The sequence below is a fragment of the Lycorma delicatula genome, chromosome 12, assembly GCF_047948215.1.
Source record: "Lycorma delicatula isolate Av1 chromosome 12, ASM4794821v1, whole genome shotgun sequence".
Taxonomy (NCBI): domain Eukaryota; kingdom Metazoa; phylum Arthropoda; class Insecta; order Hemiptera; family Fulgoridae; genus Lycorma; species Lycorma delicatula.
The window spans coordinates 34385208-34402851 of record NC_134466.1 but is presented as its reverse complement, the minus strand read 5'-3'; the positions used below and the strand labels follow the sequence as shown (position 1 = coordinate 34402851).

Here is a 17644-nt window from a genome sequence, read left to right as displayed (position 1 = left end):
GGGGTGAGATTGCAGAGCAAGGTCACCCGCAGTATCTCGTGATTTTGCCTAATTAAGGTCTTATTTCTTGCGCACATTTGTTAGCAATTAAAGAAATAATATTTGCAAAACTTTTTCAAAAAATTTTTGAACGCCCCACACCCCAATTTTCGCACCACAATCGAAAAATGCAATAAATAACTAGTGGCTAAGTGGGTGACGTTACAGATGAAAGGTAGAATTAAATAAATGAATAATATTTAAAGTGCAAAAGAGTATTTAAAGTGGCCGCTAGTACCGCCACATCAGCACGAATTAAATACGGTATGTGAGCGCGCTTTAGTTAGAATCATTGAAGTAAATAAAGGAAAAAATATTACATTTAAATAAACTGATAAATATTTTAAATCATGTTTTGTGTTTATGTGTGCGTAAGCCGTGCATCAGAAAAAAACTGTGTGACGGGAAAGTCCTACAATTGTGTTATCAGCTTTTATTAATGATTCTATAATCAGCATTAAATTAAATTAACGTAATTTCTTAACGTCAATTCTACACTGATAGGAACTAAATTATTTTAACCTAGTATGACAGGAAGAAAATTCTTTTAATATCATACGACGTATTTACCACGTGATTTTTCCCATCTAGTCATATTTAGATTTCTTAAAACGCTAAAAATTATTGAATTTTTGATTTATCAATAATTAAAATGTGGAAAATGTTATAAGCAGTAATCTGGTCAAATTCAATATCTGGAGCAAGATTTTAACTAAATAAGTATCAGTTATAATAAATTTAATTGAAAACAACTAAAAGAAAAGAATCAGTAAAAAATTTCTTTATTATTTACTTTCCTAAGAAGCTAATTCTACAGCTATTCTGAAAGAAGGAAAGTGTGGTAATCAGTTAAAAAATGGGGAATGGGTTTTTTTTCATATTTTTCGACGTTTTATGACCCAGGGTTCTCAAAAAACAAAAAAAAGATTCGGGGGTTCGTGTGTGAACCCCCGAATCCCCTGAATTGGCGTGTCTGAAGCCAAACACTTTTAACTAGATAAACCGATTTACGTGAAATTTTTTTACAGAGACACAAAAACTTTGAGTCGAATATCTACAGAGGGGTAGAGTGTTTTTTGGAATCAATTTTCTCAAAATTTTGCAAAAGTGGTGTTACTTTATATTAATCTCAGCACATGCGTGCATGGTTACCTTACCATTTTTTTTAATTCCCCTAAAACTCCCTCCCTTACATAAAAGTATTGAAAAAAGCTACATTCTTATTTATTGCATAATTTCTAATCGACTTTTTTATGTCTTCATAGGCATAGTAGTAGTATTGGTGACCCAAAAAGAAAAAAAAATACTTTGGGGCAATATTGAGAGTGGTGGAGCAGATCAAAGTTTAAAAATATTGATTTTTTTAATAACTTTTTTGTTTTGTTTAAAAATATAAAGATAATTTTTTTATCATTTTTCTTCAAAAATTACCCCCACTTCACAAAAGAAATCTTAGGCAAATTTTTCAAATATCATTATTTTTCCACTGTTTAAGAATAACTAATGAATATTAACTTTATTGTCAGATTTTTTTACGTAGGGTTCCTAATTAAATGTAATTAAATAATGCTATTTTTGAAATAAAAATAATAAAGTTCTAAAAGTCAGTGTGCAAACTTTTATATCAGTAACTACCGAAATTAAAGACATTAGTTTTCAATAAAATAGTATCGATTGATAAAATTAAATAGCACTCTTGTTAAAAGCTCACATTTGTTTTTTCTTTTGACAGCTTAGCGTCTCAGACGAAGTTAAAAATTATTTTTGCAAATTATATTGGAATAAGTAGCCAAATAAAATATAATTTTAAGGTTTTTTCAAAATAAATTTTCATGACAAATCACACAGTTACACGATCTGTATTTATTGTCCATACTTCAAGGAATATATGACTGGGTATCAAGTGTACATATATAATTACTGGTTGTTGCTGAATCGTAGGCGAGGCCGTCCTCATAGTTCTGATCATCTATGTCCACTGGCGGTCAGATTTTCGATTTTATTGCTCGGGCCTACTTTTCGTTTCCCACCTCCTAACAATTTCGCAATCAGAAAAGTACTGATTTTCAGAATACAATGCACTACATACGTTTGGTAACTAGTAGACCCTAAACACAAGCATTAAGCTTCAATTCACTCATTACTGTGATTCACTGCCTAAGCGCGTATGAAACATACATCACTACATAATCAAAATAACCTCAAATTGTGGTTAGGTTGTCTGTTGTTGACCTTAAAATGAGCGTAAGAACTACTCAACTAACTTAGTCAAATTTTCATATATGCACCTTCAGGTATACTAGTACTATAACATATATAAATTTCAATAAAAATGATCATATAGTTCTGAAGATTTTTGAGTAATAGAACTTTATATATGAATGTTATTTTTCAGCCATAAAATTTTATACACGAATAATATTTTCGTAATCCTCATATCAGAAGACGTAAACCAAAATTTATTTTCAACCTCCAATGCGACCACCATGCGACCGAAAAAAATACCTCAAATTGAGGTTATGCTGTCTGTTGTCGAACTTAAATTTTGCGTAACTCGGGAACAACTCGACCATCCTTCATTAAATTTTTATATTCACAACTTCAGAGAGACTAATACAGCAAATTTAAATTTTCAATAAAATTGATCTAGTAGTTTTAAAGATTTTTGAGCCACCAATTTTAAACATAGACCTATATATAAGGAATTTACATTTTAAGTGAGTGCTATTTTCGTACTCCTCATACTTCAAAACATAAAGAAAATTTATAACATCAGTAAAAATTTAATCGATAAATCTTTGCTTTTCAACTGAAAAATAAGTTTTTTGTTACTTCTATTTGTATGTTATAATTAATCCTTTTCCTATCACATCAACAGCAATACGCGTAGCACATAAAATTAATTTATGATTTACACATGCGTTTTTCGTTTTAATAAGTTCTTTGGATGTCTTAAGATATAACTTAGAAATTTATTGATAGCGAGTGGGAAGATTGTGAATTGGATAAAGATGAATAACGGAGGGATAATCAATCCATTTTACAATGACATTCTTTTCAACTAATAATTTTTTAAACTATATTATAATTTTTTAACTTTATTATAAACTATATTATATTATTATATTTAATAAGTAATTTCAATAAAATATAAAAAAAATAGCACAACTAAAATTAAGCAATAATACAAAAGCTTACAAATTGTCTAAAATAAACGTATCATGCATCATTAAATTATAAAAATGAAAAAGATTTAAAAAGTAATAATAGCCTAATTTTAAATAAAATTTAAAGCGTTTAATAAACAGCACATAACAAAAGAACACTGATATGTAAGTAATTCTTACTTTATAAAGCAATACTGTACCTTTAATTTACTAATCGATGAGATCAAAGGAAAACGAACCAACTGAAATTAATGTTGCATTAGTATGTCTTGGTCTACGTAACCAACTAATATTGTCGTTCATATTAAAAACAAAGCTTGCAAAGTATTACATGAAATTTCCGGCTACACCGGGTTCTCGAATCAAAGGAACTACTATTATAATAACTCCATTATAATTAAAAATTTTTATTAAATTAAAATCCAAATCCAAAAACAAATCTTTTTTACATTTAATAATTGGAGGCCCCCGTATTAGAAGGGTTTATTGTGACTATAATGCTCGCAAAAATAGTTTTAGGCATTGATAATTTGGAATTTTATAAAACCTTTGATTTTGGGGCTTCCTTATTCCAAGAGAAGTAATTGGGCAAAATTAGTATTAAAAAAGTAGCCACAAAATGTAAAATTTTTGTTTTTTAAATTGTTCAAAAATAGTGAAAAAAATAAAAATATGCAGCTATCATTTTAAATAAACTCATATGTGATTTTCTAGGAAGTGAAAGTTTCTTTTCAATTTTTTTTTTGTTTAAATTATACTAGACATTTAGGATAATGAAATATCAATACGCTCACATTTTAATCGCAAATGGTGTTAGACGTTGTGCTTATAAATTTTTTTTTTAAATTCAAAAAAATGATTTTACGTTGCCACAGACTATTGGAATGTAATGGAGGAATGATTTTCATAATCATTAAAAGGCTTATTGTTGTGAAAATATTCATGAGAAAATTTCCCATTAATTCCTTTTCTTGAGCAAGAAATAGCTAAAAAAAGTTATTTTTTGGAGGTAGGGATGCATACTAAAAAAACAGTATGAGCAATAAAGTAAGGGAAACTAAAAATAAATTAGAATAAAAATTTGTCTAATAATAATAAATCAAAATACTAGGATGGTTGATGATTTAATAGATGAAAAAAAGATTCTACTATATACGGATTATTGTAATACTTAAACAAAATTAAACATGAATTATTAAATGTTCAATTCATTTTTAGTATCAGATTTTATTTTAACTAACCTGTGTAATATTTTATCCATTAGTATGTAGCTACGTTATACTGAGTGTCATGACAATTTATATAATAGGATTTAATTGAAACAAAGCAATAATCCTTCGGACTGATATAAATATGCAGCATTGAATCCTTTTCAACTCTCACTGATTTCAAAAATTAATTGCATTTTCAAATAAAATTGAATGTACTAAAATATATAATTTCAGTTTTTATTGTTTTATTATTATTATTTTATTTATTACAAGATATAATTATTTACAAAACATATGTTAATGATGTAAATGAGGACTTAATCCTGTACACCAGAGGAAAGTTTCAGAAAATTTCGGGAGTGAAAACCCAGGATGACTGGCATGTAGCCCTATAATACACCCACTGCACAAGAAAAACTCCAAGACGGATGTCAACAGCAGTAGAGGTATTTCACTGTTGCCAATGCCTTATAAAATACTATCGAAAACGCTATTGGATTAGAACCCCAAATAGATAAAAAAAGAGAGTATGAAAGAGACTTTTAAAAGGAACGATCATATCCTGAACAAATTTACCTTAATGCCTTCCATCAACTTTCAGAAATCTTATGATTCTATTGGCTCGTTTTCAAACTTTGAGAGATCACGGAGTTGACCAGAAAACTTTTTTCTCATTAAACTCACTCTGACAAACACAATCTCTAACATTAAATTTATGAGAAAAATAAGGCAACCTTTCCTAATCACAACAGAGTAAAGACAAGAGATGGACTATCATCAATCCAATTCGATTTAGTTTTGGACAAAACAATGAACACTTTTGGCAGATGAATGATACGGATGTAAAAATTATATCCAAAAACTGAAACATCAAAATAAAATGCCTAATATTTGCTGATGAACTGGCTTTTTTAACTGAATCAGTGGAAGACACAGTAGCACAAATAGAAAAGTTAACAGAATAGCCCCAAAACGCAGACCAACATGTATCCTTTACAAAGATAGAAATCAGACGAAATCATCAAATCACTCATACAAAAAACAAAAGAGATTAAATACGGAAAGATAAATGTCACCAATCTCTTTTGCTTAGCTAGGAAAAATTGTAAGCAGAACAAAAATAGATAAAGCACCAACTGAAAATAGAATAATAAACTGGAGAAGCTTAGATTTATCACCAAAGACATTTATAATAGGAAGAATCTGTGAAAGATCACAAAATTCAGAGTATATACAATTGTAATTAGACCGGTTATTTTATATGGTACTGAAAAATTACACCTAACTGACTTTGATAAACAGCTTAAGATCGATAGAAGCTTAAGCTTGCTTGAAAAAACCATGGTCCAAAGGTGACAGAGGAAGGATACAGACTGAAATCTACGAAGGAGATCTATCAAAATCAAGAAGACCCATAAGCAGCGTTAAGGAAAATTTCTTTGAGCTTATGATCAGGATGAACCCGAACAGGTTAAGTAAAGAAATCTTTGACGAGCTGTGAAACATGAAAAGGAAATCCAATTACCTGAGACAAACGGAAAAGGACCTTCTTCAAGGATAAACCTGAAAGAAGAGGACTTTCACGATGGAGATAACTTCCGAAGAATAATTTACAATGTAAAAATTCTTATTTTATCTTCAGTATAAAAGAGAAAAGAGATAGAAAAAAGTTATATTTGCGTCCTAACATGGTTTTTTTTTGAGTAAAAAAATTGAAAAATAATTTTAAAATAAAAATAGTTACAAGCATATACATGCCATTGCTGAGTTAATAACTCTTTTTTTCGATATGAAAATAAATGAACAAGAAAATTTCAAATCGTTTACTAAAATCCATCATCAAACAGTAAATAAAAAAATACCTCTTCCAATTGAGGAGAAGAATTCCTAATTTAAAATTAATAAAAAATTATCCCATTTAAGTTATATATACTAATAATTTGTTTAATTAAGATTATTTTTTTTCTGCATAATCATAAGATATTAAATAATATATATACATACATATTATTCCGGTCGTCTTGTGTACTATTATTGATTCAGGTCCCTTAGGCAGCTACATCCTTGTTCATATAGTCAGTATTCCTTTGTACTAGTTACATCTTACGGTAGATAAAAATAATAAGAGAGTATTGTTTTCAAACTCGGTCCAGATTTATTGATGAGCTTTTTTTAGTTAATAAAAGATGGAGAATCGAATGGTCTTACGATATATACACCCTTCTGGCGTCTTCGTGTAATGACAGTATCACAAACGATCGATAAACAATATTTACCAAGATAATAGAGTTCTACATGTCACCTGCCACCGTATTTCACCCTGAAAGGAATACTGTTATTAACCATTCTAATTAAGATTACGAATAACTAGTTATCTCCTAAATTTGCGTGTTCAAAGTTCATTATTCTGGAAAGACCCCAGGTTATCCTTTCGCTGTTAGCAAAGAAAACAATTAATGCTGTTCAACAAACTGTATTTTCAGCTGCTATTCAAAATCCAGGATGTGTTCAGCACGCCCGATTGAGAAATATGGGGGGAAAGATTAATCTTCCCCGCAGAAGCGGAACTCAACGAAGAGAAAAAGAATTTCTAAATTGTAAAACTTTGTATAAGTAAATTTATGTTTAAACTTTCTTTACATTCCAAAAAAAAAAACACCTCTAATTTTACGCTAAAATATATTTTTAAATCAGATATATATATATATACTAATTTGATTAAACATTATACATTTAAATGATAAAAAAATGCATATCTTTTAAAAAAACACTCAAAAATAAATAAACTATATAAAATAATAACATTAATAATAAACGTTTTTTACGTTACAGAGCTCTATTTTAATAAAACAGAGCACAGAGAGAGAGATTTTAAGAAGAGAACTGTGGCTGTCATCTATCTATTCATAGTTGCTTAGAAGAAGTTGTGAAGAACGAGATATTACAAAAATAAACAATATTAACGCTAATACAATACATTTACAATAATGATAATCAATCGGACTATCTAAATAAAAGAGAAATGAAGCAGGAGCTGTGTAATAATTAAATGACATCAAAAGCAAGAACGTTCGATAGATATATATCACACAGTATCACTACACAACTTCTTCCGAAGTAACAATAGTTGATATTTCTAACTAATAATTGTAAAAGCAAAGACAGTGTACAATATTCTAACATTAAAAATACATGTGAAATAAACAGAACACTGAAACTTAAAGTGTAAACTTTTAATTAAAATACATAACAAATTAGTAAAAAAAAAATTAAATAAATAAACATTTATGTTTAATGTTTTGTAGAAAGTTAATACAGCACTAAAACATAAAAATAAGTAAGTAAATCTGTAAATTAAAAGTAGGTAATTAAAAAAATACATCTATTTCTAAATTAAAAAATAATGGTTTATGGGGAAAAACTAGGATGCTAAAAGCAAAACTACAAAAAAGTAGTATTATAACACAAATAGTGCACACTATACATGCTGCTAATGTGTACTAAAAACACAAAAACACAGCTATCATATACATTTCTTTTTTTATAAAAAAAACTACATACGCTCTTTCGACATTGGGAGGTTCAGCCTCCTTGAGCCTGAAATACATTAAATAAATATTTATAAAAAAAATATAATAAAATAAAAAACTACACAGTACTTACTAATAAATAAATACATAGCTAAATAAACCATTTCTCTCTGGAATTAAAATATTATATTTATTGAAATTAAAAAAAAATTATAGCTTTAGCAAACATAATTACAGCTAAATAATAAAGTGACTTAAAAGCTAGAATGTTTAATATTTGCAGCAGAAAATAAATAAAAGATTTAGAAGACTTCTTTTTTAAAGATTTATATTCTAATAAAATAAATTCGTAATAATGAATTATATAGTATACTATTATTTTGCACGCGCACGCAAACACACAAACAATACAGCCTTGTATATAAGAGATACAGCAAGGTTGAATCAAGATTAGCTATACTATTACAACAACAAGACTGTACCTACATTATGATTATTTATCAAGAAGTTCGTTAGACCTTCGCCGTTATGAGTCCGTAGAACTGGACAGCACAGCAAAATCAACAAACTATGTTTACATTTCTAAACATGACGTAACCTAAAATTGAAATGAAATTTGGAAAAAAATTAAAAACTCAGCATTAAACTGTATATTTCAATAAAATTAGATTTTTAATAAAGAATACTTTCCAAAAATTAACTCGAATTTTGTTGAATATAATTTGTTTCTTCCATTTGATGAACTGCGTAACTCAATTATGTCCTTTTTTCCTCAAAAAGGTGGGTTTACGAATCACGCCGCTAGGTAGCAGTACTTGATAGTAGTAGGTAGCTACAAAAACTTGATAATGGACTTAAACTAATAAAATTAAAAAGACAATCTACTACTGCTTGTTTTAATAATAAATGCTCTTAAGTAAATGAAAGTATTGAAGATGAAAAATTTTTTTTAATTCCCATCACTTCATTTAAAAAAATACTAAAATTATTAGTTTAAAAGAGATTATAGCTGCTAATAAAACACAAAAAACACGAACAGTAGGAAAGTGTTGCAAATGTGGCAACAAAGATTTATTAAATAAAACAAAAATGAATTCGATGTGTAAAGTTTTTGTCTTACAATTAGAACTATTTGAACTAATTGATGGAGAAGTAAAAAATAGATCATTTAATAATAATATAAAAAGTGTGTTCACGGATACGATAAAAATCGAGGGTTACAATGTAATAAGTTCAATATTACATCATATCTTTGATCTAAGATGAAAGTCGATTGGGGTGAAAGTCATTATACAAGTTTATAAAAAAGGAAAAATATGGTATGAAATGTATGATATGACTATCAACAAAAAAAATTGTCCGAGAAATTAAAAAAAAAAATGTATATGTTTGTTCTAGAAAGACAATAAATTTTAATAATAAATGCATAAGATAACAATCAGTAAATCACAAAAAAATAAAAGAGTAATCTAACAAAACGCAGTGATATCCAGAAAAAATTACAATGAAATTTAAACCGTACGGTAATTACGATTGGGGTGAAAGTCATTATACAAGTTAATAAAAAAGGAAAAATATGGTATGAAATGTATGATATGACTATCAACAAAAAAAATTGGCCGAGAAATTAAAAAAAAAAATGTATATGTTTGTTCTAGAAAGACAATAAATTTTAATAATAAATGCATAAGATAACAATCAGTAAATCACAAAAAAATAAAAGAGTAATCTAACAAAACGCAGTGATATCCAGAAAAAATTACAATGAAATTTAAACCGTACGGTAATTACGATTGGGGTGAAAGTCATTATACAAGTTAATAAAAAAGGAAAAATATGGTATGAAATGTATGATATGACTATCAACAAAAAAAATTGGCCGAGAAATTAAAAAAAAAAAATGTATATGTTTGTTCTAGAAAGACAATAAATTTTAATAATAAATGCATAAGATAACAATCAGTAAATCACAAAAAAATAAAAGAGTAATCTAACAAAACACAGATATCCAGAAAAAATTACAATGAAATTTAAACCGTACGGTAAGAGTCTCGCAGATATCATTTCTTCCAATCCACCGGGTTGGTCTAGTGGTAAACGCGTCTTTCCAAATCAGCTGATTTGGAAGTCGAGAGTTCCAGCGTTCAAGTCCTAGTAAAGGCAGTTACTTTTATACGGATTTGAATATCAGATCGTGGATACCGGTGTTCTTTGGTGGTTGGGTTTCAATTAACCACACATCTCAAGAATGGTCGAACTGAGACCGTAACAAGACTATAAACATCATTTACATTCATACATATCAATCTCATTCATCCTCTGAAGTAATACCTGAACAGTAATTTCTGGAGGCTAAACAGGAAAAAGAATAGATATCATTTCTTCCGCTTAAAAAACTAAAATTTCTGTAATATAAATAAATCTGTTTTTAACAAAATGATACTGATATCAAAAAGGTAAGACACTACATTTCCATTATCAAAATATGTTATTAATATAAAATTTAATAAACAATGTTTAAGCATTCTATATAATAAGAAAAAATAGAAAAATTTTTTACAAAACTCTATCCGGTTGAATTCATTTATATGTAATATTATCACATTTACAAAAATAAAACAATTCTTATGATTATTCGTTGTTTAATAAATGAAATCGGGCCGGTAAGAGTTTTGTAACAAATTTTTCAATTCTTTGCTTATGGAACCCTTAAACATTGTTTATTTTATATTATTGTATATCTATTGTCTATTACATATATTTAACATGTAATTTTTTTTAAAGAAATTCTAAATTAATAACAAATTTTGATAATAGAAATGTTTAAGGTCTTACCTTTTTTGATAACAGTATCGTTTTATTAAAAAAACTTTTTTTTATATTAAATAAATTTTTGTTTTTTGAGCGGAAGAAATATCTGCGAGACTCTTACCGTACGGTTTATAATCCCATTGTAACTTTTTTGGATATCAAACTTACAGTTTGATAAAAAAATTTAGTTGCAGTTGTAAGTTTATAAAACTTATTGCCAAATTCTAATGCGATATAGTGGAATCTAGCATATCAACATTTTATTAGAAAATCGTTGATCGTTTATAAGTCATACTTTATGTATGGAATATTGTGTAAAAGTAGTAGTTGCCAGGAAAAAATTGGCAGGCAGAATAAACCTGTCTTTTTATTTTTGGAGCTTTTAAAAGCATATTCACAATCTTACTTCAAATACTGTTACTTCTAGATCAGTATTTTTTTTTAATTGCTTACAAAATAATTTTTTTTGAACATTGGAAAAATCGTTTTGATTGGCATTTCTCCATTCTAAATAGAAGTAGCTACATTGAGCTATTTTTTGTACTGAATTAATACACCACAAAAGGTTGCAAAATGAAGCTTGAACCTTGGAGTATGAAAACAGAAATTGGCAGTGTATGAAAAACTGATCGGGATTCAAAATCGGGACCTCCAGATGAAAGGGCGAGACGCTACCTTCCGCCTCAGATATCAGCTAAATTTTATACTGAACATATTAAATCTTATAATATAGTGAAAAAAAATTGAATTTTTAATCCTTTCAAAATCTTAGTTGATGACACAAAATATTTTAACTGAAACTGTTTCAAGAAATCTGTAACATTTTATACTAACAATTCATATATAAATGGAGATACTAATTTTGGAATCTTTGATGAATTGTTTAAAATAACCTTAACCTAAAAAAAATCCATAAATATACTTTATGACAAATATACGCCTTTCCATCTAAAGTACCTGTAATTCTTAACTGCACCTAGCTATGTCGCACAATGGAATATGTTAATAAATGCATAACCTATTTTCTGAGTTAGGTAGCGCTTAAGCCATTAAACTCGCACTACTCTATCTCTACTTGTCTGGGATTTTCATAAAGTAATACTTATATACCTTACATTTCTTAATATGTAAAATTATGCTAACAGCATAGACACTAAGTTTAGGAAAATGAGAGTGCAGATTTTCTAGCCAAGAAAGATCCAAATATACAATTTACCGGTCCTAAACTAAAATAAAGGATAAATACACCCTTGTCCAGGACCATTGTTACATCGTAAATTTTCGATAAAACGAGAAAAGTTTGGAAATCCTACCTGTAAAAATGATTTACAGGTATTTTCATACAGAAACTATAAAAAATCTTTTAGATTCCTTTCTAAGGCTAACTAGACCACTTCTTAGGAAAAGCAGTTTCCTGATTTGAAATAGTATTTTCAGGTTACATTTAATAAATACTGAGTGTTCCAAAAATGACTCAACCTTATGGGAACATGACTAAGATACAATAGTTCTTGTAAGTGGCCACCACCATGCGATTCACATGATTGAATAAGAAGACATGCTATTAAACACGTTTTAACGTTAGTTGGGAATTGAAGCGACACATTCATTTTCGCTCCAAAATTCGGGAATGATGTGAGGATGACTTTTGTAAGTCCTCACAAGAAAAAGTCAGGAAGAGATAAATCAAGAGACCAAATGGGCCACAATCCTTTTGAAATCACTTTTCCGTGAAAATACTGATCCAAGAAAGTCATAGTGTTGTTGGCAGAATAAGCCGTCGCATTGTCCTACTGAAACCAAGTGAACTCTAGCCGGTCTGCAGGTGTAGTGTTTACAATTTGTTGCACTATCTGTTTGTAGCGCTCACAGTTCACTGTGCCGTGAAAGAATGTCATGAAGATTTGCCTACGTGAAATTGCACACCAAACACCCACTTTTTGTCCGTGCAGAGGAGACTCGTACAGCTGATGTGGATTTCTCGTACACCAAATGCGTGAATTCTGTGCATTCACGTATCCATCAAGGTGCCTGATCCGACCAAAACCAATCATCGAGTTCTTCCCCATCTGGCGTTACGGATGACATGAATCACTGACAGAAAGCTACACATTTTCTAGTGCCTGCCGATAACAACTCGTGAACAACACGAATTCTGTACGGATGCATTTTTAAACAATTGCGTAATGCCATGCGGCCAGAAGCAGTTGAAAGACCAGACCGGCTAGATAGGCGTCGCATTGACTTCTTGGGACTAACAGAATTTGCAACTTGCACGTCGATCAATTTTTCTGGTATAAGAACTTTTTGGTCGACTACTTTTGGCTGCATCTGTCATATTCCGTCTCCCTTGGAACTTGTCGTACAGTCGCTTAATGGAGGACTTGTTTGGTGTATTCACACCGTACTTTTCTGTGAAGGCATTCTGGGTATGGGCGTAACTGGCACATCTAATGTAATGGGAGGCAATTAATATTCTCTGCCGCATTGTGTAATCCATTTTCTTCAATTAAATCAGCAACAAAAGAAAGAAACGTTCTTCCATAAGGTTGTATCACTTTTTGAATACTCTTATAATAAAGAAACAAACAACAGTCCTTTTTAAATCTTTTCTAGGTTAGAGAAATATTTCTAGAATGAGAGAGCTTTTACTTTAAAAGAAATTTTATTTTTGGGCTTACCCTACTTCTGAGTGTGGGATCTGAGGTAAATTGGATTAGGGTGTAATAAATTAGATTGCATTTTTTTTATAACGTAAACTGAGCTTATAAGCTCAAAGCAAATATACAATATATCTCTAATAAAATATTTTCCGGATGAGATGTTTACGCTGAGACTAATTTATTTTTAATCTAATCTACAAAATCTACAGCTTGACTGAAGTACAGATTTTCAAATAAATAATTAAAAAAAATGAATAAATAAATACAAATACTCTTAATAATTATTTTTAACTACCTATAAGCAAATTGCATTTAAAAACAGTTGTTCATAACTACATCATAAAACGTTCATTTGCAAAAAAAAAATAAAGAGAATAAAATGTTTGAAAAATAAAAGAACTAAAAGTAACAAAAGTGTATTTAATTCTACCTGTTATAACCATTACGCAAAAAGTTTTGCTAATAAAATTAACGCTTTAAGTAAGCGTGATGGAAATAACAGTAATATCTTTTTTTTAACCTAAGTAGGCTAGGCCTCTCTGAACGCATAAATATTTTCCAAGTGTAATGAAGCCATCAAGTTGTAAGATACTACAGTTAACCTTCTTACTGTAAGTTCTCCTCTCCCAAAAAAATCATGAATTTTATAATTTTATTTTTATATTTTTGAAAGAAAATTCCAATAAATAACCGAATTTTGTTAAAATAGTTCTATTACATCAAAATCGACTGATCTTAACAAAAAAAAAAAAAAAAAAAAAAAAAAAAACATTTCTTATTAAAGTAATTAACAAATTACTAATTAATCAAACGGTGACTGATTATTAAACAAAATTATTAGGGGAAAGACAGGTGGCTCAAAAGAAGTCAAGCGATTTGAAAAATTAATAATATTGTAATTGATTTTGTTCATTTCCTTTTCAGATCTTATAACAGAAATCTGGGAAATCAATGATGGAAATTTACACAGTTGCTCAGCGAACTAAAATCATAGAATTTTATTCTGAAAATTACATTTAATAATATGGATCCAACGAAATTTTGCCGCTATTTCAATAAAGGGAATCCACCCTTCTCTTACATGTTTAGGCATTTGCTGGAACCTTTTCGACAGCAGGGTTCAGTAAGAGATATGGCAAAATACGGAAGACCACGAACAGCCCCGAACAGTAGAATACTCAACTATTACAAGAGAGTGTTGAAGAGAGCCCAGAAACATCAACTCGAAGACTTTCTTTTCTGTTAAATATTACTCGAAGATTGCAGGGAATACTAGTAAAGGAATTACGACTGATGTCATATAAAATTCAACTCGTTCAAGAACTGAAGCCGAGAGATTTTGAGCAATGCCTATATTATGCCAAAAAGTTCCAAGAATTGGCACGAGAAAATAAAAAAACATGCATAATTTGATAATGAGCAATGAAGCTCACCTTAAACTGAATGGCTTTGTTAAAAAACAAAGTTCTGAATATCGGAAACTGAAAATCTGGAACTGCACAGTCTTGTGCGGTATTACATATCAAAGGATTATTGGGCCACTGTTTTAAAGTGTTGACAGGAATGCTGCAACCATAACTGGTGAGCGACACCAGCATTTGGTTCAAACGTTTCTGCGACCTGTTGTTGCTGACAATCAAGTAATGTGATTCCAACAAGATAAAGACATCCTGACTCTGTAGGGGAAGACACCCGCCTTGTGACGATCCCGGTTGTCACACTACTCTCTCCGTACCTAGCCCTGACGGGCTTTACTGGAGGTCGTCTTTTGAATCCTCAAAACTGGATAACACAACACAATCATCAGTTTGACCTCTGTCAGAATCCCACCGGTGCACACGCGTCGGCAGAAATTTCCATTAGTGTATTTACACAACCTACTCTCACCTTTGTATGGTCTCTTCCAACCATCTACCATAACTTACTAACCTCAACTATCAAATTAATTCGCGGTCATCCCCGAGTCATCCTCTAACATCGAAAATTGAACACAAAAATTCTTCCTATATCTAATTTCAATTAGATTATGCATTCAGATTATTACTTGATTGAGTCTTAAAATATAAAAATTATTATCCTCATACCAGCAAAACAAGTGTTGTTGATCCCAACAACGACAGATTTTTCTTACAATTCTATTTACTCAAATTCTTCTTGGTTTACTAAAAAATAAGAGACTGATAAAAAAAATTAATAAGCCTCTAATGAAAACATATCCTATCTCTCTTTGTTCTGATCCGCTTTCAGGTGCAAGGTCAATGCCTTCAGCCTTTCACACCGTAGCTCCATGAAAGAGTTCTCCATATTTCCATTCTCATCCTAACGGCAAATATCTCAGCTAACCGGGGTTCGATGCCTATCTTGCCGACGTAAGCACCTAGGAGGGCCCTTAGCCAACCGGCTTGCTATTCTATCAGGATCAAAGGATGACTGAGGGTCTTCAGTGGCTCCGTCTTGTGGAGCCACTGTACATGGCCAGACTAAGTGTGCAGCTCTTATGAGAGATTATTAGGGAACGGATAATTTCAAGGAATTCTGCAATCAACTGGCCTCCTCGTTCACCGGATTTAACCGCCAAAAGATTATTTTCTCTGGGCATATCTTAAACGAAATGGTTTATGTTAATAAGCCAACAACCAGTCAACAATTAAAAAACAATATTCAAACTGAAATTGAGGCTCCGAATGTTTGCAAAACTCCGAATGTTTTAACCGACGTCACGAATAAATTTCTAGAAACAGCACAACTTTGTGAGACAGAAAGTGGGGGTTATTTGCGTGACGTAGTGTTCCACCAGTAGTTTAAAAGAAATTCTATCGTTTATATTTTATAATTCATCATCCAAATAAATTATTAATTAAAATATTTTCTTTGTGTAAATATGTAAAAACTGTTTACTTAGACAACCCGGTAATAAATATTTGTTATATGAATCAAGTCTAGAAGCGATAAATAACCGGTTAAAAAGCACTGGATGTATTAATTAGAATTATAAGAGATCTGCTGATTTGATACTATTGTTACATAGGATTAACTGGAAATTTAATTGACGTTACTAATGGATCGATTCCTGTTCTTCATGTTTACTGACATGAATTTACATGTGTATCTAATTATAAACCGAGCGTCAGTAAAGGTCATTAAAGAGCGAGGAGAAATGAGCAATTTATAGTACAACTATAAAAAATATATCTGCAGTCCGATTTTTTTTTAAATTGCAATCGAAAAGAAATTTTGATAAAATGACAATATTCTGTTTGATTACATTTCTTTCTTTCGGATGATGATTAAATATTTAGTAAAATAAAAATTTACTCAAAATTGCTCTACATAAAAATATGGATGCAACAATTTTTCTCCATAAATTAACAGTAATTTTTAATTAAATTTTATATTTAATATTAGAAAAAATTTTAACTATTTCTTTTTACTCAAATGAAAAAAAAGTGAAGTAATTAACAGGCTGTTAACAAATAAATTATAGCTAATGATAAGCTATGAAATATAGCTTTATCATACTAAGCGACTCAATGCAAAATTTATCAGCTAACATCTTTACAACTTTTAACTACTAACGTATATAGATTCACTGAGCTTGCAAGCACAATTGCGATTTTGTAAATTATAAGTATAAAAATATATATTTATATATGTATTTACCTGACATTATATCGATTCATTTTATCTTTTCTCTTCAACGTTCATTAAATTTAATCATTTTATTATATTTTTTCCTCTTAATATTGAAAGAGAAATTCTAAAATTAAAGGGAAACTTTTTTTTGTTTCTTAATTATGATGATGGTAACACTGAACTAATTGTTATTATCCGTAACCTAATGCAGTCAGACTGGCTTAAAATAATGTTAGTTTAAAAATTTGTAATTAACTGTGACACTAAATTATTTCATTTAAGTACTTCGTTTGCTACAAAAACAAGGAAAAGTATTTGTCTAATATGAGTTTTCTTTATTTAGAGAGTACATGACCAATCCGGTTGAGTTGATAACCAGAAAACAAGTTAACTAGCAAGGTCTGAGAAGGGAATTTCACATGTTCCATTTGATATTGAGCAGAAGAGACTAAAAATATACACATACTTCAGGCTGTTTTTTTTTTTTTTTTTTAATTAAAAGGAGCTCAAAATGATGAAAAAATTGAGATCCCAACATTTTACAATTTTGTATATTTTGGTGTTACTGCTAAAAGAAGTTGTGGGCAACG

The 17644-nt window shown here is 29.7% G+C and overlaps 1 protein-coding gene across 1 annotated transcript in view; it reads right to left on the bottom strand.

The window, feature by feature from the left end:
* The window catches only part of dnc (phosphodiesterase dunce), a 343784-nt gene that overhangs the window by 298787 nt on the left and 27353 nt on the right, over nucleotides 1-17644 (bottom strand). Inside the window, exon 3 of the mRNA XM_075379582.1 lies at nucleotides 7979-8014. Coding sequence (XP_075235697.1) covers nucleotides 7979-8014 — 36 coding nt within the window. The remainder of the gene's footprint in view (nucleotides 1-7978; nucleotides 8015-17644) is intronic.